Source organism: Bacillus rossius, chromosome 3 (assembly GCF_032445375.1).
Source record: "Bacillus rossius redtenbacheri isolate Brsri chromosome 3, Brsri_v3, whole genome shotgun sequence".
NCBI lineage: Eukaryota > Metazoa > Arthropoda > Insecta > Phasmatodea > Bacillidae > Bacillus > Bacillus rossius.
Window position 1 is genome coordinate 120,070,349 of NC_086332.1, and position 22,388 is coordinate 120,092,736.

At 35.9% G+C, this 22,388-nt stretch overlaps 1 protein-coding gene across 1 annotated transcript; it reads right to left on the reverse strand.

The window, feature by feature from the left end:
* Positions 1-497: 497 nt before the first annotated feature.
* LOC134531203 (trafficking protein particle complex subunit 4) lies at positions 498-22,343 on the reverse strand. The gene is made up of 3 exons (XM_063366858.1): positions 22,012-22,343; positions 17,071-17,349; positions 498-3,243 (listed from the first exon to the last, which is right to left on the reverse strand). Exons 1-3 carry the CDS (start codon positions 22,184-22,186, stop codon positions 3,044-3,046), a joined length of 654 nt encoding a protein of 217 aa, XP_063222928.1. The 5' UTR covers positions 22,187-22,343; the 3' UTR covers positions 498-3,043.
* Between the last annotated feature and the right edge of the window lie 45 nt (positions 22,344-22,388).

The window sequence follows — 22,388 nt, forward strand, 5'->3', positions numbered from 1 at the left end:
CGCGCATGCCTTCAGGGATCAAGGTGGCCCGCCCCGGCCTTCCATCTGTCCCTGAGTGGCCTGTGAATTCTTGCATAGGCTGCTGCATGGATTTATGTAACTACGTCACTGTTCTGGATGATTCGACATATCACAACCACTACAGTCTATTCGAGAAAGACGGCCAGCGGGTATAAAAGCGACCACGCCGACCTCCGTGGCAGTTCCAACCGGAGAGTGCAGTGAAGTGCGAGCTCGGACCATGCGTGTATGACCAAGTGGCGCGAGACTGTGTGGACAGGCGAGAGGTAAGGGGCGAACCACTGTTGAGCCTAGCTCCAGAGAGGAGTGCGAACTGTGGACTGATAGATACTTATTTATTCATGAACAGACATGAAGTGTGGGGATTTAATTGGTAATGTAAATATTAGTAGCAAATTAAACATTATAAAATTAATTGGGCTATCCTTACGAACATGTTTACCCCACTCTAAACAATATTGTACTAAGTCCATAAATTTTGTACGACATATTTATTTTCACAAGTTTATTAGCGTAATCAACATTAGACATTTTGCGCAGGGCTGGTCGCTCATGAACCAACTCAATGAATGTCTTGGTATCAAACGCAGCATACAAGTTTTACGTTAAAATAATTAGGAAAGTTGATGAGATACAGTTGCCTGTGTGAACGCTCTCACTTGACTGAAGTGAACAACATTTGACGGCGGTGGCGGGCGATTTCTGGGCGACTGATGGGGAGAGCAACTGCGAGTAACTATTGCCATTTAACGACAGTTGACGTGTGAAGGCAAGCTGGAAGTTCCTATCAATACAATGATTCAGCAGTTGATAACGACTCGCCCGCCATTCCGTAATGGCAGTGTAATTTTTTCATAGAACTGATACTCGTACCCTTGAGGAGCGGTAAGTTGGTGGGCCTGACCTAAGGGGGTTGGATGGTTGAGGGTGGCTTTGTAGGGTGCACATTGATTGATGTTGGGATAAAGGTGGTATTTAGTGACGGTGACTGGCGAGTTTCTGGGGTGGTTTAAAATGATGAAAACAAGAGCAAGAAATTGTTGGGAGGAAGTGCGAATGGCTGTGGTGGCTGTGTAGGTAAGATACATACATAATTAGGTAGGTAGAAAAGGGTGGTAAATGGTCTGAAGGAAAGGGCAAGAACGGTTTACTGCTATTATTAGGTGGTTGGATGATGGATGGGAGTGATTACATTTGTAAAATCATAGTGGTGGTAGAGTGGGCAGTACAGCTTACTGAGTGTGCATTTGCGATGGGGTTTAATGTTTAGGTTCCAATGAAGGAAATGTGAGCTGAGAAGGGGTAAAAAAAAGTGGTGAAGGGGTGTGAACCCTACACACATTTTTTTTTTTTTGGACACCGACACCGAGGTTGCTCTTGGCATTTGGCATTGAAAAAAGCAGTCAATTTTTTTTACGAAAGAAGGGTTGAGTCTAGTTGAAGCCAACCATTTCCTCAATTTGGAAGATAAAGCTAGGGTTGGCTGCAAATGCTTATCAATATCACGTTTGTATGCTAGCAGAAAGCACATAGAAGTTTTAAAGGGTGCGCTAAATATTTTCTTGGCTGCTTTAATTCTTAATTTTATTTACAAAAGTTTAAATACCTTCATTATTCGAGCAGACAACATTAAACTTATTATGAACATTTAAATTTAAATTATGAATAGAAGTTTCAATTCTATCTTGACAGGCCCCCAAAAGATGCTTTTCTTGTATAAGCCACTTAATTTGTACATTAATGATACAAAGTACTAACACTGTTACATTCAATACATCCTCTCCTAAGAAAGTTAAATACTACAATCTTGCACGACAGGATTGCACTACAATGTCGAAAGTTCAATAACACAGAATTGCAGTGACCACAATGCAGTAAAGCTGGAAAGTGTGATTTACCAAAACCTTAAAAATATTTAAGTAAAAGAGTGCTACATTACATATTTTCTACCATCTTTGTTTTAGTGTGTATTTTTAAAATAGCCAAATTATATCTCAAAGTACAAATGAAACTCATTATGAAAAGTATCTGAACTACCTAAGAATTAAACTTACTAAACCATACTCAAGATACTTTATTATTTTTTGATTATTAAATTATTACAAATTTTGAACTGAATATTTGTGAGATATAATTTAGTACTCTCCAAATTTACTAAAATTAATAATTAAATCAAAAATTTTTTGTAACCATTTACTTTCATTGTACCACAAAAATATACAAAACTGACTTCATTGCTAAACTCAAGCACTTCTTTTGTCCCTTTATGGCAGGTAGACCATGTGACCAGTCTGAGGCATTTTAAACTTCTCACCTTGTTCGTATACTGGAGAACAGAGATAAACCTCTAAAGCAGCAATGCCAACCTTTAAATAGTCAGGGATCGTTAAAAACAAATAATCCAATGGTCTGATTTGCATTTTATACTTTGTATTTTTAGTATCACATTTCTTTTTCCTAAAGTTTTGGAGACATTTTGGTTCATGATAATTTAAAAATTAAAAAACTATACAATTACCTAAGCATTATAAGTAAAAAAAAAAAGCTCCCATCTATAGCAACTGAAACATCATTTGCTATTTCTTAATGCCTGGATGTATTTCAAAAATGAAAAAAAAAAAAAAAAAAAAATCCCCATTTTTATTTTAAATATAGCGCATTGATACAATATGCAATTTTATTTCTTGGTAAAAATATATATAAATTTAAAAAAGAAATGTTTTCACAATACTGAACCTATAAAACTGTAACTAATATTTGGAAAACAAATAAAAATATTTTCAAAAATTGTTTAAGCAAACTTGAAAATTTATATAAATAAATAAATAAATGTATATAAAATTTGTACACATCACTAGAAAATACACAGAATTAGTACACTGCATTTTTGTCAAGAGCATAGGTTGCTACAGACATAACCTTTCACAAGTAGGTTAGCAAAATTTAATAAACAAACAGAAACTCAGATAAGTGAAACAGCACTGTACTCCAGCTTGGAGGGAATGTGAGGGCGCGACAGCGGTCACACGTACGTCACGCCCGTCCTCTCCACGTGCTCCAGCAGCTGCTGCAGGTGCGAGTCGAACAGCTCGCAGCGGATGGGCATCTCCAGCGAGTAGAAGGGGTTCTTCAGGGCGTAGTCGGCGTACAGCTCGTATATCTTCCTCAGCAGCGTCTCCAGGCCGCCCTGGTTCGGCTCCGCCACCACCATGAACTTGACCCCTGCCGCAGACACACGCTCGTGTGGCGACACGTCCCGCCACGACTGCAGCCTCCTTCCTCAACCAATCCTGGGCCCGGTGTCTCGGCAAATGCCATCATGTACATAATACACATAACTTACCAGAATGATTGCCGGAATATTAACCCTTCAGTCACACTTTGTCAATTCCTTACATATATTTTTTTTTTACTTTTAATTAAAATATTTTTGCCTATTTTATGTAGTAATAATCTTTTGGAATAATATAATATTAACGAATAATTATAATATTGTAATACATAAAATTATAATAAAACTTATTTATTTCATAGCCATGAAATATATTGTTGACTAGAATGTTACACCTTGACATAATATTCAAGATTTATTAACACCATGTATCACAGAGATTAATTTGTCCACTTCAGTGGACAAATGGACTGAAAGGGATAAACTGCTGTTATAAAATAAGTATTCAAGGATATAAACATGTGGCAACTTAAAACGTTCAGAATTTTAAAGTTTTAAACTTGGCCTACACATTGATATGGGTGATATTTTTAAGCTCTGGTTATGTCTAGGCAGTATTCAATCTGCTGCCATATCATCTGAATCACGTCCACAGTTACAGTTGGAATTTCTGATATGACAGGAGATTGAACACAGATACAGAGCTGAATTGATTTCCATATTGGAATGTAATATACAGGGATGTAACTAGAGGGGGGCATACGGGGCTTGTACCATGGGTGCAGCGTAAAAAAGGGAGGGGGGGGGGGGGAATTGGGCACTTAACTGGCTGAGTAATTTTTACTATAGGTTTTTTACTTGCATATGTAGTGTTAGAACATAATGTTGGAGGGCAGATGAACTGAGTTATTTGTACTCAAAATATACATAAATATTGTCAAATATTTTAAAACGGGCATTTTTTGCATACTATTCAACTTGCAATGGATTAAAAATGAAATGATTGCAAATAAATTTATTTATTTATTTGTCATCTAAGTTGAATAAAAAATATTTTGAACAGTGGAATTAATGCAAGTTTGTGATATGGGAAGTTGTTTGGAAAGGATTTGGTTTGATTGGAAACGAGTCTAGTTACATCCCTGGTAATAACATAAGGCTTAAAACTTAACTTTTATAAACATTTCAAGATGCCACACGAGGATATTTATTGAATAATTATTTTACAAAAACAGTTTGGAACCCTGGAATTGTTTTCGATGACTCTCTATTGGTAGTACTATGCATAGTAGAATCCAAAACTTAATTTTTTTTTTCAGTTTGAGACTACACTTCATAGGCGTACCCAGGATTTTGTTTGAAGGGTTGTCGGTCCAGATTTTAAAGAAAAACTCTATTGAAAGTAAATATTAATTTTTACTATACTGTTACGATTTACAGGGTTTGTAAAGGGATAACCCAATTAAAGATTTTTATTACACACAGTTTTATTTATTTCCACTATTTACATTAAAAGCAAGTAATCTAAAAATGCCAATTAATCTATTGTACTTAAAAATGTTGTTTCTCAGTCACTCATTTTTACAGACCGCACACCTCGCTGGGCCGCAACTCTGGCGCAACTCTCACCGCAGCACCTCTCGTAGTCCTCCGTCGCAGGACTCTGTCGCAGCATTCCACTGCCGCCGTCGCACGTCCCCTTCGCCGAGATCCCACTCTACGCCTCACTCGGAACTTCGCTCGGAACTCTGGCGCACCCGCGACACTATCGCACAGAACTGAACTCTTCGCCCTGGAACCTTCGTCCAGGGACTTCGCCGCGGGAAAGCTCCCGACTTCATTCTGAACTCCCTGAGGCCGGCGTCCTCCGGCTTTTATATCAGCCCTGACACCTTCCAGAACTCCCGAGTGCGGCTGGGGCCAGTCGCGTCATTACGCGCCGATCCGACGGCAGAAATCTCTCGAAACACATGTCGGCGGCTCGCGTAACTCCGCAGCTGTCAGGTTTCGGATGTCAAACTCACAGCGCCGCGTGGGGAGCTGAGGGCTGGAGGGAGGGGAAGCGGCGACCCAGGTGCGCACGGCACATCTCATGTTACAGCGGCATTAATCATATCAGCCCAGCTAGCTCTGCACCCGCGCATGACGCAACCTTGCTCACGTTCGTAACAATAATATATAAAAGAAAATAATTTCATCTGTAACTTTTCTTTTCCCCCATATTTTATTTTACAATGTGACTTATAAAAACTACTTAAAAATAAAAACTAAAAATTAATGATTTTAATAACCGGGAACTTGGGGAAAAAGTGTAATATTTTAGTTAGGTTAGTTTCAAAGTGGTCCTTGGCTGACCTAGCTGAATTAAAAAAAGTATTAAACTAGAATAAAACATAACTTAGTAGAAAATCCTCTTCAACCTTTAATTTTATATCAATGAATTTATTTATTTCTTAAGTAAATAAATATAATAGGTGTGAATTAAATTTTTAAAAATTGGGCTATTATAGGTTTGTAGTTTATACACAATTTTTCTTTCAATTCACGTATGTATGTTTACAATACAATACTTAAATACCTACACAAGCCTAATAAAATTAAAAAAATACATAACAAAGTAAAGTACTGTAAGGGTTAGTCACCTACGGGCATATATGCTTATATAGCCTCCCGGACTAAACACTCGAGGACCAACACTCACTCAGAAAATTAACCCAAGTATTTTAAAGGTCTGTATTACTGGGTTAAAATATAAAAAAATGGTTAAATATTTTGGGCGCCGTGTAAAAAAAAAACTTTAAATGCAAAATCTACTGACACTGATTACCTTTGAGTCATAAAAGAATAACAACATACGATAAAAGAAATTTAATGTATTAACACTGGTTTTATAGAAAATTATCCAAAGTGACACTAAACTTTACCATTAAGGTATTCAATGTTTGCGCACATTTAATCCAAAATTGAATTTATATGACAATATTTTAAATAAAACAATCAGTAGAACATTAGCATTCAAAGAAAATTAAGAGAACTGGTAAACAGTCTCAAACAAAACAAAAGTTAATTCAAGGATTAATAGTCAACTTTGTGCACTCTGACTAAAATTCTGGTAGAAAAATAAAAGTAAAAGTAAAATTGAGAAATTGAAAAATTGAGAATCTTATTAACATTACGGGAACCACTGAGCTTTTTGTAAGGGCAAAATCAACAAAGAAAAAACACTAATCATCTAAATTAACTGTCAGATAGTGCTAGCAAATTTACACGTGTACAAATTGTACTAGTACGCTCAGCTGTACTAAAAATATAATTTAAATGCTAAACACACAATTAACACAAAACACCAAAATAAAACTAATCTGAATATACTATAATTACACAAACAAAATCCAACACCATACCTTGAGGTCCATTGATTTACATGTATGACACTTTTCGGTGGTAATGTCGACAAAATCGTTCAACCTTTACTGCAAATCAGGTACAGACCAAAAACGACGTCCAAAGTAGTGGAACCCTGTTGGTACCGACAATCTGCTACTCTTGAAGATAATTTGCCGTTGTAAAATTTAGCATCCTCATTCACAAGAATGTCTATAACGATGTCTTCAGAATTGACCGGTATGATAGTGCCTCTTCATTTAGGTATGCACTAATTTTGTAAACGGTTCACGATAGAAAATTATCCAATTTTAACAGTCGACACCGCGGGAGAGATACAAACTTGAAATTATTATAAATAGAAGAAGTTCTACACACTCAAAAGCAGCTTCTTCCAAATTCTCACTAGGACAAAGTTTTTGTAGTAATCTGGCTGTCTTCCAACGTTAATATTATGAAAATCTTATCAATATTTTCTCACCACTTCGCATACTAAACCGTTCAACAGCAATAGCGATATAAATTTTACAATTTTAGTGATAATTAAGGCTGTTTGTACTCAATAACTTATCCCTCGTACAATAGTTATGTTAATCCTTTTTAATTCAAAACTTCGTTCTCTCGAATGTTTTTTTTTTTTCAAGAAAACAAAACCTCATAATTTTGTCCATAGCATAATTTAGCTGGTGATACCAACTAGCTTTACATATTGGTTTTGAATAAGTAAAATTAATCATAGAATAATGAATAAATATCAATACATCTAATAAATTGATGTGAGTTTTTCTTTACTATAAGGTATTACCTTATAGTACCAATACTACTGTTGCCAAAATAATTAATTAATTAACCTAATGGACCTAAGTAGGAACTTTATAAACTTATCACTTAAAGTTGATGTTTTGAAGTTAATACAATAGTTGTATCAATATTGCAATTATTGATATATTATTTGATTGTAAGGGTGTTAACAACTAACAGTTGAAGTGCAATAAAACAGAATTCAAAATGCAATCCAATAATAATAATTTGTTAAATCACTACATAGTATAAAACAAAGTCGCTTCCGGCTACGCAACCGATTTTGATGCAGTTTTTTTAATAGATAGAGTGATTCAAGAGGAAAGTTTATATGTATAATACATGCATAATATAGTAGAGAAACACTGATAATTTTAAAGGTTTCTAATGTGATTATAATGTGTTTGCGCTTACATTGCAAACGCTGGCTGAACCCTACGAGATAGATCATGTTTTTGATATTTGTTGATTACCTTTTGTTTTTAATCGAACGAATAGTAAGTAAAATATTTTTTCTTTAATTATCGAAAATCGTAGTTTAAGGTAAGGTATTTAACTTAAAAAAAGAACTGAATAGAATAGGTATATTTTAATGTTGATATTTGTTGATTATCTTTTGTTTTTAGTTTGATGAACAGTAAGTAAAATATTTTTTTACTGCAGCACATACTAATTATATGGCAATTTGTTCATAATCATACGTATTGTTTTAAGGTGTGAGGTCAAACAAGAACTGAGTAAATTTTGTACAGAAATTATAAAGACATGTCTGGAAGACGTCGTCGTTCGAACATAGGTCATAGTACAGTGAATGCCAGAAGAGCACGTTCAGCAAGAGATGAAGAATCGTCAAAGGAACGTGAGGCTCGCCTCAGCCAGCTTCGGGATAGATATAGAGCTGAGAGAGAAAGAGAATCCTCAGTAGAACGTGAGGCTCGTCGCACCCAGGATCGGGATAGACATAGAGTTCAGAGAGCTGTGAACGTTGTATATAAAGACATTCTGTAGTATATTTAGTATCAGCATTGCACCCATGCGAAGCCGGGGCGGGTCGCTAGTTTGTTATAAATTGTTGTCTTATTTCAGGTTAAGTTATCAAATGATGTAAAGTTTTTCCTTTTATAAGTAATTTTGAACTGACCATGTCACGTATTGTGAACGTAATTCACCTAGTTTAATGTTTTTGTTTTTTAAAATGTGTAAGTTTACTTTTCAAGTTTTTTTTTTTTTGCTGGTTTCTTTGTGTGGGAAGGCGTGCTGACGTAATTCTCCTTCGTTTTTTCAACGACCAAGGCTTTGTTTCACAAGCTAGGCGTTTGAGGCACGGTCACGGGAGTGCGAGAGAGAGACAAAATTGCTGGGTCGTTGGAACAGATTTCAGAATTTCGTGGAAATTTCTGTTGCCATGCAATGTGATTGGCTGAGAATTACGTCAGCGAGCCCAGAACACTGCTCGCACAAAGGGAAGTAAGGCTGTATAGTTAGTCGTTGTCCGAGCACCGGGCCGAGCAGTCATTGTTCGAGCACCGTGACAAGAGGTCGTGGTCGATCGATGGCTGGAATAACATAGTAATGTTCTTTTGTTAAAATACAACTTTGCAGCTAACGTCCAGGCAACGCTTAATAACTTTTTTACTTTTTTGGATATTTTGATAAATTAGAACTTTCTTTATTTTGACCGTAGTCGTAGGCAAAGCCCACAGCGAGCCGTTGCTGCCTGGAACTTATCCGGGCAATGTAATGTGATTTATCACAACCACGGGATGTAATTCGTAAGATGAGTCTATGTGTTTTCTCCTTTCTGGATTTACATTGAAATTTTTTATTTTTTGTGTTCTGTTGTGCGGTAGATATTGTGATTTTTACATGAATACAAAAAAAAATAGGTAATACATCAAACATTGCAATATGAATTACCTACTTCGTGACCTGCTACCAACGTGTATGTTCACTCATCACCTAATTTTAATCTAGCCGGAGGTGGTGAGCGTTAAAAAAACTATTAATCTTTCATGCACCGTGATTTAGAAATTTTTTAGCGGAGGTGAGACGAAGATAGGCTGGGACTGTACTGTCATATAAATATGTTTTATGTTGAATATGTGTGTTCGAATATGTACTTATGATCATAGGGCCAACATTTTTAAACTGTTGCTCGTAGAAGTTAAGAAATGTGTGCGCTTCACTTAAGGACCTAGCGATGACTGATCTACAGAATATAAACACCTACACATTGACATGAGCTGAGGACACATAGCTCCTGACTCAAACACAACTTCACGCTGCATCGCACTCAATGTGGTCCGTTTCATCTAAGGTGGGAAACTCAAATTTAAGTTTTTCTATGTTTGTAATGCATCTCATAATAATCTAACCTCCTTCTTCATGTTATACGTAAAATATTTAAAAGAATGCACCTGACTTCATATAACGATCATAAAACTTATTTTTCATGATTTATTAGTTTTATGGAGTTTTGTACTAAATTAAGTCACAGTTTTGCAAGCACTACTGCTACCCAGTGCCTAATTCTGTTATGCAAAACTAAAATATAATCGAAGTTGAGTTTCACTGATTAGTCCATTGACCAATCACTACAATTCGATAATTGAAACTGACCAGTCACGAACCGACCACTGCGATTTGACTTTGTTTACATTTGCTTACCAATTGGGCTGCTATGTGATGTTATTTCGCTCGTTACTCGGTGCGAAACTTCAGACAATGAGCTTCGAATGATATGAGCGTTCACAATTTTCTTTACTTTATTTCAGAAAGGAGGGAGGGGGGTAGTTTGATCCCCCAACCCCCCTCCCCCCCCCCTGGGTACACCTATGCCACACCTTATAACTAAAACTAACAATTTATTACACTTCAATTGGTCCTGGTATATGAACAAACCACAAAATAGGATTTGCTAACAAAACTAAAACATGACGTCACATGGTGTAGATTTTAAAGTTTATGTTTGCATGTGTACTCAGAGATGTGACTTATTTTAGTTGTAAGTATTTGAAATACAGATAAAAGATACAAAATACATATTTTCATCTTGTATTTAGATACTTTTTTTTTAACATCTTAGTATTTTTGTAATATATTTTTTTTTATTTAATATTTGTTGCATGCCTACCTTGGCCTTGGGTGGTAGGCACGATACAAACAACACAGATACATACAGACAGAACAAAACAATACAAAATACAAGACAACAAAACAAAAGATACACACAACATGCAACATTTAACAATTAGTAAATAATTACTTTGCCAATTTTATAATGTAGAAAATAATAATAACACAAAAAAAAACTAACTTGAAACAATATGATTATTAACCACAAGAAAGAGAAAAAAAAAATTAAGTTAGGAATAGTTGTATTTTTTTAAATTTTATTTTGCTATCTAATTCAGGAAATAACCTTGCATATTTATTGTAATTTTTAGTTATTCTGTTTAATAGATCATTTGTTTTACTTAACGTACAAATTAAAGATTGATTACGACTATTGAAAGTAGGTATTCTAATTCCAGTATTGTGAAGAAAATAGTTACAATTAATTGTATTTTTGTAACAATTGTGTACAAATAATGCATCTAATATTTCTCTTCTTAATGGTAAGGAACCAAGAAGGGAGTGTAAATCTACATTTAGATTAATGTTACATTTTAGGTTTATAATTTTGATCAGTTTGAATTGTATTTTATCCAATCTGTCACTATCTGATTTATTAATGTTATTCCAAATCAAAGAACCATATTCAAATTTAGATCTCACCAAGGATATATAAAGACTAAGTGTTGAATCTAAATTAGATGCATTAAATGTGATATATTTAATCAATGCTAACATTTTATTAGCATTTGAAATGTTAGCTTTGCTAAAATACTTTTACTAATTACCTACGTATGGATTTTTGACATTATGGCATCCCATCATACAGACAAAACTGAACGCACCCTTCAAATATTAATTTTCAATCTAACAAAAGACTGTATGGTCTATGGTGTAGTTACTTTTGCCTATCTTGCTGTCGTTACCTGTGCCATATTTTATTGTGTTATATTGGTCATGTCATGTGTGTCAAATTGTTCAAGTTGAATTATTGCTTACAATATTATTTAAAGGATCATAATAATTGAAGACAACATGGAAATGTAAGTATTTTCTTCTCTCTCTCGAAAGGAATGAGTATGGAAATGTAATGTAGTGAGTGCACGTGAGGGCGGTTAAATGTTAGATGTGTTTGGTACGTAAAAAACAAAACAGAACAGTATTGGTACATATTTGTGTGTAATATCTCGTATAATTATTAAATTATGTAAAAAATAAATTTATTAAAAGTGCTAGTACCTACATTTTTTTTTGCTTATTGCATTTCATTGTTGTGTATGAGTATGTGATATGAATAATAAGTTTAATGTTTGAGTCAGATCGAAGTGTTCTGTTACGTGTTATTCCATCTGTTACTGTACAAACATAACTTATTTTGATTGAATTTTTAATGTCAAATTTCATATATGTACTGACTTTTTTTTAAATTCTAGCATATAAATTTTCTGAGCGAAAATTATTGTTTCTGTTTTCAGGGATGAAGAGAATAAGAACAATTTGAGTATACCACATTTTAAGGCAATGTTTTAAAGATATTGAACAAGAAGATGGACGTAGGTAACGTGAATGCGTCTGCAGTACCTATGCAATATATGTTCAAAAATAATAAAGGGTAGTGTTACTTCTACTTCAAATTTCCTGAAGCATTTAATGGTATAATTATTTATTATTTCTATTGAATAAAAGTTTACTTACACAATTGTTTACTTACTACACACACACACACACACACACACACACACACACAACACACACACACACACAATAGTATTGAATTTTATTTAAATCTACATTTTCTAAATCTTTCTGTATTTTAAAATTTTATGTGTGTGTGTGTATGTGTAATTAATAAGTATATATATATATAATATCTGTATATGTATATATTATTGTAGAGGAAAGGTCATGCAGATCTGTTGGAAGAATATGAAAAGCTTAAAAATTCAAATCTTAAAAAAAGTAAACATACTGAGATCAGTAGCGGTTCAGAAACAGCAGTAATATGTAAAAAAAAATTAAAGCAGTCTTCTCTTGCAAATATGATGGATCAAGATCTGTTAACTTGGACAAGTTGATTGTTCAATTTATTGTTGAATGTATGTTACCAATGTTACCAATATCAATAGTGGAATATGATTCATTTAAAGCTTTGACAGAAGGTGCAAAGCAACTAACAAAGCCTCCAAAAGTTTTATGCCATCATTCAATAAAAATAAAATTAGTGATGAGTACGAAGAATTCAAAGAAAAAATGAAGAATGCCTTGAAGACTGTAGAATTTATGTGCATCAAAGCTGATGTTTGGTCTTCCTCTAAAAGAATTTATTTGGGGGTTACAGTCCATTGGATTGAAAGTGAGACTCTTGAGAGGAAAAGTGCTGCCATTGCATGCAGAAGATTTAAGGGGGCTCACACATATGCCGAAATGATAGCTGGTATACATTCAGAGTATAACTTAAAGCTATCCAAAATAATTGTTTAAACAGTAACGGTTAATGGGTCAAATATGGTGAAGGTCTTCGAAGTATTTGGGAAATCTGTTTATGATTTTGAGACACATGCAAACCCTGAATATATTTTACATGAAGAAGATCTGGAATGAACACCATTTGATGAAGATAAAGAATAAGATGAAGAACCTTTTCCAGATGATTGTCTACTGCCTGGACGTGAAAGATGTTCTACGCACACTTTGCATTTGATTGCCAGTACAGATTTTAAAGAAGCAAGATTAAAAAACACTTTTTTATAAGAAACTGCATGACGCGGCCTTAGCAAAGTGCCAAGCACTCTGGAATTTATTTTCTAGATTACCAAAAGCATATAAACCATATTTGGAATTGACAGGAAAGTCACCAACTTCGCCATGCGCAACCCGATGGAACTCTTTTTATAATTCCTAAAAGACCTTTTAGCAGTAAAGGAACATCTTAATGAAATCATGAATATCTTGAAATTACCTCCATTTAAGAAAAATGAAATACATCCTACTATGGTTGTGTATCACCAGAACTAATAAGAATTCAATATATAATAAAAAATTTTAAAATGGAAAACCTCTAAAATATTTCCGCTCTTTGCTAGATGTCACTGAAGAAAATATACGTTTTAAAAAGTTTTTGCAGTTAGAGCCTGCAGCAAATGATGCAATATGAGCATCAGTGTCACATCCATTCTTTAAAATGAAATGGGCACCTACCAAATCACTTAAAGAAAATGTAACACTGACACACGTAAAATTAATCAATCTGAAAAACAAAAATCAGAGGCTTTAAACAGAAATGGAGAAAAAGACCAAAAAAGGCAAAAGATGAATCTTATTACATGTTTTTAGAGGACTCTGATTCCTCTGTTGCAAGTAGCGACAACACAGTGTCTACTAGGAGCAGTGCTGACTTAGAAACACTTCAATACTTAAGTAATAAAGAAACCAGCCCGAAGAGCTTAAATGTTTATCCTACAATAAAAAAAAAAAATATTTTTAAATCATGACATCTGTTTGCCAAGTTGCGCCCCTGTGGAGCGACTCTTCTCTTGTCGGGGGAAGATAAAGAGATCTCATAGAAGAAAAATGAATGATAAAATGCTTGAAGAACTGGTTTTACTTAAGTCTCAATTAAAACCTTAAAAATATTATATTTTCTTACATTTATGCAATCACTGTTCATACATAATTAATAATACATAATTAATGTCATATTCTAAATAAACATTACGATTAATAAAAATATGTTTTCTTTAAAAAAGTATCTAGAAAATATGTATTTTTTTTATCTAGTATTTTAAATATAATTTCCAAATGTATCTTGTATCTAATATCTCAAATGCTTTACTCAAAAGTATATTGTAACTTGTATTCCAGATACTATTTATGAGGTATCTTGTACATCTCTGTGTGTACTGCAGATGAAAACATACATCGATAATAGACACAGGCTTTAAGCAACATGACGACCAAGAACAGTGAACTCCAATTTATTCAGACTTGTAAATGAAGATGAGTGGTGACAAATTTGAGTCCTACTTAGGGTTGGAATTAAATCTATGACCGAAGACCCTGAACTCTCAAAAGCATTGATTTCATTAGCAAGCTGATAAATAATTTACTTGTTTTAAATGAACAAATTTACAATAAAGATCAATATTTTGATTTTTGATTTCCCAATTATTGCACAAACTAATTAAAACTCACTGAACAATGACTGAACATTCTATCAAGAGATCAATAAAACAACATCCGTCAATACAAGAAAAGATACATTTGAGAATCAGTAGAAATATTAAAACACCCAGCAAACATAAATAGAGAAGATGGCTACAAATTAAGCAGAATGTTGGATCCACTGTTCAGGAAACCTCAATACCTTTCTCTGCATCTAACAAATGACAGGTCACCTCTGATTGGCCAAACAGCTCAGCCAATCAGAAGAGAAGAGGCCACTGATTTGCTAGCACCACCAGCCAATCACAGAAGCCCAGCTCCAATTGGCCAAACCAAAAGGCCAAATAGATGAAAGGATGGCTATAATTGGTCCACAGCTGCAGCCAATCGGGAAACACTCCTTTCAGACGAGAGTTTTAAAGGCAGTAGGTAACACTACCCTGATGATGGCGACTGCAATGTCGACCGAAACATCGGTGATATTGTATATTCGCCTTGGACACGGCTACAACCCAGAAGCCAAGCTACCTCAGATCACTACAAAGTATTTTGAAATACATACCTTGCTTACAAATAAACTGACTTAAATTAATGAGCTACATATTGATGAAGTCAGTTTTTTAATGATGTTTAAAATGTAACAGGATTAAATAAAGAAGAGTTTTATAGACAAACAAATACATGAACTGTATTTAATAACCTCCATCTCTTCACTTTTAAAAACACCTTAGGATAATTTGCGGACCCTCTGATTTCCATTCACGGTATAAGTTTTATGTCATGTGTGTACATATATACACACACATACACACACATTTATTAACATTGGTGTGGCATATCGTCTTTATGTTGTGGTCACTAAATAAAAGTGATAATTATGAAAAACACAAATATCATAATACTAGTCTTATTAAGCTAAGCCATATGTCAAATGAATATTGAAGTGGACCTAATAACATTCTACACATCAATCAAATGTATAACTGTGTAATTAAAATAAAAAAACACAAATACATGACCATGTATTATGACAGTTATATTACCTAATGACATGTGCAGCAAGTGATGTGCAATGAATCAGCTAAACACCATGCCACCCACAATAAATATAATTCATGAGTATTGTAATTTTTTTTTTACATTCCAAGGGTCTTATGATTGTTAAAACGTCCAGACAGAACTTTTTAAATGTTATTTTAAATAAATCACCAGAGAATTCAAACAGCCCAAAGGGAAGCAGAGTATTCCCAATGCTAGTGTATTTTGTTTTATTAAAAATAGTGCTGTACATTTTAATTAAACATTCATGTCTGGTTAAAAATAAATATGGTTTAACTATATGAGAATAGTAATGTCTCAATTCCATTTTCCCAACAACCACGTTTAGGGCAGGAAACGCCGAGCTGCCACCACCGAGTGCAGCGCTCACCCCAGTCTCTCTAGATAGCCGCCCAGGGCACTCCAAGGGCCTATCGCTTGTATTCTCACTGAGCGACTTCATTCTGGTGACGTAAATATTTTACTTAAACGATTGCGCTTCTATCCTCGGGGCCTACCATGGGCGGAAGACTGCTTAAATAATAATTTCATTCCACCAGACTGACTTTGGGATCAACAACGAACTTTGCTTTTGCTCAAAAACCTGAATGGATTGGACCACCCCATAAAAGATTTGTGCCATAGGACCCTTTAACCTCTTAAACTTGTTAAATTGGTACATAAATAAATATGTGCTTATCCACTAGAGCTAAAAGAGCCCAGGTGTACTGTTTATTTAACATCTAGCAGCATGCCTGATGCAAAGTGCAGGCCAGGACTTGAGTCAAGGCAGCAACTAGGGATTTCAAGTCTGGTCCCCCTACTGGGCGAAGCCACGCCCTGAGGTTACAGTTTCACTAGATCCGCATGCCCTCTCATGTGGTGGCACCCATGCTACACCATACATAATGACGAAGATAACCCTGTTTAACAAGATGTCAACACACAGAAAACGACTTTCCCCAGCTATTCGCCAACTAGCTGTGTACATAAGTTACAGGCCCCACCAACCTGGGCACACTAACAGTGTGCAGAGATCCAGAAAAAAAAAAAAAAAAACTTTTGAAAACTGCTGAAGATATCAGAGTGGGGTCTGTTTATGTCAAGCACTTAAAAATACGCTGAGGGTAGGTGAGTAGTTGTGTTTCCATGTTTTGCAAATAAACTACTTATGTTTTTAGAAGAGTGAATCTGGCTAAAATGTCTGTAAAATAATTATTTGGCATGAGACACCTGGAACAGATTCTTGAAAGCACTCAAGGGACTTGCATTACATCTCTATAATGTAAAGGAACATGGTTGCCCTGTGCAGCACAAGAAAATGAGATACCGTGCTAGCAGCACCAGCGCAGACACACCCCTGCAACGGGCGTACGCACCGGTGAGCGTCTGGAAGCAGTGCAGCCGGAAGGTGTCAGCCTCCAACACCTCGATCCCCGAGCTGCGCGGCTCAGGGCTGAGCTGGCTCGCGATGGCAAACAGCGGGTAGAACATGCTCGCCAGGAAGATCTTCTCGTTGGTGGTCATGCGGGGCCGCCCGAACTTGAGGTCGAGCGGGAAGCTCTCGGGGTCGTCCAGCACCTGGAGCACGTCCCGGCCGTCGTCCATCTGACGCCCGGTCACCGGGACGCCGTTCAGCGCCAGCAGCACGTGGCCCACTCGCAACAACCAGCACGCCCACCTCCAGTACACTGCCCCCAGCTCCCTGCATGCACGCCCAGACTACCCACCACCGACCAGCCGTTTCAAAACTGAGAGGCTTTAAACTACCAACTTCCCAATCAAGCTTAAATATCAACTAAATTACCCATGGAAATAAAATGTGCTATGCACTAACATAAGAGAACATTTTTATTTTTAAATGTCATGATAGTAATCATAAAAAGTTAGGTAATTATAAAATGCACTTTATTTTCCTTGAAAACTTAATTTTTTTAAAAATACTTATGAGAAATTCAACTGATAATTTTGTCAAAATGTTATTCATTCTACAATATCATCGCCGCCGTTTCTTCGTATGCTCGGCCGGGAGCGTGTGACAGCGATACCAGGAACTATTATGTTCCCATAACTCGCTATGTGGGAAGTCAATTCAAAATTGCGACCCCGTCACTTTATTTGAATCATTAGAAACGACGGCGGGGCGCGAAGTGTGCAATTTTAAGATTAATAGTGGCTCACGGTCCTGCAAGTAGTTAAGTAGCTGTCGCTGTGGTGCTTGGCTTTAATTTATTTAGCGTAGATGTCAGGCGGAGGGAAGGTCACCCTTTCCCCCTCAGTTAGGTGGCTAACTGATGTATGGAAGTGTCGTGATGTCTGTATTTAGAGGCTTGTAAAGTATTGTGTCAAAAGTGGCCTAGTTAATCTCGTTGTGTGAGTGTAGTGTTAAGCTCCAAGGCCGCGCGCGACAGCACAGTGACCCCCCAACAGGTATGTGCCCGGCCAGTCGCCGAGGAGGCATATAATCGTGAAAAGTGTAGAGTTCCACTGTGGGAAAGAGGTTGGTTAGCAGGCGACCGCGCGGGATTCTGTCAGTCCGCTCCCGCAGACCGCCAGTGCACCGCGCGATTGCGCAGCCCCCGAAGCTGACTGTTGCTCCAGTCACTCACCGATTCACTCGTTCAGGTTTCTCTCTCCATCAGCCGACGCACCGGGACCTTTCATGCATGGCGCGAGGTTCCAAGGGTCACTACTCCTCTTCCCCTCCTGCCGACGATGTGCAGCTTTAGAAGTGTGTGTAACGCCAGGCTCTCGTCGATTGCTACTGCATCGCCGGCAGTGCCAACACTCCAAGCCCAGCGCGCCGTCAAACTTGAAGTTCCGCCGTCACTTGATCCTCGGCGAGCCACTAAACAACCGCCCCTCCCGCCAGATGGTCCACGAGTTGGTATTTATATATTTCAAACAAATCCAGCTGCTCATCACAGCTGGACCCCTGTATTCGCCACCGACAGGACGCGTTCAATTGCAGTTGGTCGCTGCCTCTTGGCACTCGCCATGCACACAAAATGGTTCACGCACTTCCGCGCTGTCACAGGCAAATATACACACTGTTTCATCTCACACTTTGGAATAAGGGGCAGCTGTCCCACCCCTGCCCCTGGATACACTTTGGTAGATTACATATCTAATTTCTATAAAAGCACCACATTACACATTAAAGTTTTGGCAAAATAATGACAACTAGGCCTAATACGTAGTTATGCACAAAAATACATTTTAGGGTTAGTTTTAGTCTACTACCCACAGATGAAAACGTAAAAATAAAAATAGATCAAATAGTTCCTAGACATCTCCACTATCTCAAAATTCTGAGTAGATATATCTCACTGCTTATTAATTTTAAATGCTCCAATGAAAACTGGATACGTGATAATGAAAACTGTCCCTGGGAGCAACTGTTTTGTGTAACATATCCAATTGTATTTTAACGTAAAATATTACAATAAATGAAGCTGTGGAATGTGTTTGTGATGTTAAAATGTACCATAACCACAATATATATGAGTTTGAAAACACAAATTATAAAACTTTGATATAAACTGGATACACAATGAGTAGGGACCGGAAAAATTTGCGGGTTCAATGACCTCCAGGATGAACTCCATAGTTCTGCGTACACTCGGTCAAATATCACCCACTCATTGGCTGCTGTCTTGTGAGACGTCCCAACGTAGCAGCCTATGACTCGATAAAGCTTTGGTTGGGTGTTTCTCATTGGCCCAGAGTCTTCCAGGTGAGTTGTGAGCCAATAGCAGAGGCAGCACTGAGGTATAACTATTTGTATTTTAGCCTATCGCGAAATGAATTCGCGAATTTTTCAGGTCTCTAACAATAAGTAACAATTACCGTTTGCTGTAATAGTTAAGGGTTGTCTTGTGTTTCATTTGCGATGCTAAGTAAATTAAATATTTGTTTTCTTAGGTTAAGTGAATCATAAAATTTATTAGTCAGGTAAAAAGACATTTTACTAGGGTAAGTAAGTTTTGCAATCATTGAAGTAATAACAAAAAAGACAAAAAAGTGAATGGTTGGGTGAGGTTAGGTCATGTACATTAAAAAAAAAAAATCTGTTTGCATCACTTTGTGGTATGGATATTGATAAAGTTGTCAATAAGGCTGTGCAGAAGAAATTATGAGGTGTACGTTCCTATTGTACATGCACTGGACAATGCCGTTTTGAACCGGGAAAATTCACACCCTTGTTATACACAGTACTTATTTATTTCTTAAAGAAATTACGTTATGATAAGCAAAAGTATATACCTTTGGTATTGTGTTCTATATTAGAATAGTTAGGGCTGTCATATACTTTACAATACCCAGGACGTAAAATCATAGTTGAAAATAAATTATTACATTATACAATGATGATATTACATGATTTAGTATATAACATAATAATTTTTGTAAAATATATACCGGTATAGGTAGGGTTGTAGTCAGTAGTGGATACAAGGGGAGAATTAGGGTGATATATCTCTTCTCCCTTGATCTATGAAAAAATTTGCGATATTTTTGTGAAGGCGGTAGGGAAACCTGAAACAAGCTACAAAGGAAATATCTCATGTTGAGATTGATAATGTAACAGTTTTCTGAATAGCTACAACATTTGTAATCTTCGTATTTTTCTGATTTTTCAAATCCCCCCCCCCCGCCTCTCAAACAAAAAAATTCCTATATCCACCACTGGCTTTATTTTACTTAACAATACGTGGGATGTTTAAATCACTGTTGAACATTAATAACCAATTAAACTATATAAATGTGGTATTGCAAAATATACTAAACCAGGTGGGATTGTAGTTTAAAATACAATATCCCCTCTACTAAAGGTAAGATATTTTCTGATTCATATTCTTGACTAGGTAGCATAGGTAAGGGCTGTTGCTGTAGTATCCTATATAATACAATACCTACCCAAAAATTAGTTTAATTGAGCAACATATTTTGTGCAAAACAAGCATGTGAACGTTTCCTGCCCAAAACCCCCATATTCCCACTCATGTCTCGTTAAGGTGGAGAAGCAATGCCACAACGGGCACGACGCACTCGGCAGCCAATACAAGACAAGGTCGCAGTGACGTCCACACGACAAAACACGCACCCCGACGGCCCGCAAGGAACAGATTCTGTGTCTAATTGTGTCGTGTTATGCTGCCCAACAGAAAGAAAATGGAAATGAAAAGGAAACTATACCGAACTAAACTTAGAAAATATTTACCTGCTTGGTAAATCTTTATGCTGAAAAATTAAAGTTGGTTTTACATGTGGGTACAATTAAATATTTGTAGCTTGTTATCTTTAAAAGATTTGTGCAATGGGAGCGCATGACTTGATGTAAGTTTTTGGACATACGCCATTGCTAAGAACTTTTTCTGTTGAAGAAAAACTAATAAATAAAATAAATAAAAATACACAAGAAAGACAAAAAAACACACAAAATTAAGCAAACAATTGCTGTTGTCAACAAGAATATAAAAATATATATTTTGTGGTTTTTATATTCTTGTTGACAACAGCAATTGTTTGCTTAATTTTGTGTTTTTTTTTGTCTTTCTTGTGTATTTTTATTTATTTTATTTATTAGTTTTTCTTCAACAGAAAAAGTTCTTAGCAATGGCGTATGTCCAAAAACATACATCAAGTCATTTGTAGCTTGTCTTCATCTGTTTATGTATACACATATCGAGTTTATAGTAAATTTTGTTATTGTAGGTTGGTGAAGATTTAATTTACGAATGTATGAGTTCAGCGAAGAACTTTTAATTAATTAAGTTCAGGCTCATGGTATTCTGTATGACATTGGGTTGAAGGACTACAAAAAACAGCCCCAAAACAGAAAAAGCATGGGTAGAGATAGCATGTTCTTTTTCACTTCTACACTGTTTTTAGCACATTCTATACAGCATTTTATGTAAGCATTTGGCTTGGAACAATTTGCCGACAGCCAAATCAGAAATCATTGGGTTAATGTTGTTATGGTGTTGTGACTCAGCACTATTAAGTCTGTAGTGCTAGAACGCTATATGAAAATTTGTCAGGTTTTTTGTGTCGTGTTTGTTGTGGCATTGTGACCCTAATGACTGTAGGGATGGTTATGAAGTTAGTGTCGCCATGATGGTGATGTCATCAATATTGTTATGGAATCGGGATCTAGACTACTCCCAGTTTATTTAATTGCCGTGTAATCTCCTTGCCACCAGACTGATGACCAATTGTAAAAATTTAAATATTCTTCTAAAGATTCAAGGAAAAGTAACAAAAATTGCACTAGTTAGATATTCTTAATTGATTTAAATATATTATTATAAACTCACCCATTATTCCATCTCTTTGACCAAAATCTACTACAATTTTCTTATTTTCATAATTAAGTTTTATATTAAGTGGATAGCTGAATGTTTTCTCAGTTTCAATTTTCGGCACATTATTTTCATGATTGAATATCAATCCTCCAGACTTAGAAACTATATACACTCCATAAATAACCATATTTAGGTTTTAACTGCGGTTTTGCTTTATTCAGAGAAACGTCAAATATACTGCTGCTGTTTGAGGTGAGCCATACAGTATGTCCCGAACCTTAACCTCTAGTTTTAAAGACACTTCACAAACACATCTTTTAATAAACAGCTGATATTTATTTTTCAGTACAACTATCGATAGTTTTTAAATCGATTTATTTAGTTTGCTG

Bases quoted from the DNA above. Each gene is read 5' to 3' on its own strand.
- LOC134531203 (XM_063366858.1), bottom strand. From the start codon at position 22,186: ATGGTTATTTATGGAGTGTATATAGTTTCTAAGTCTGGAGGATTGATA. The intron at 17,350-22,011 runs GTGAGTTTATAA...GGTTGTTGCGAG, and splicing joins TCAAAGAGATGGAATAATGG to TGGGCCACGTGCTGCTGGCG. The intron at 3,244-17,070 runs GTGCGTACGCCC...TGTCTGCGGCAG, and splicing joins CTGCTTCCAGACGCTCACCG to GGGTCAAGTTCATGGTGGTG.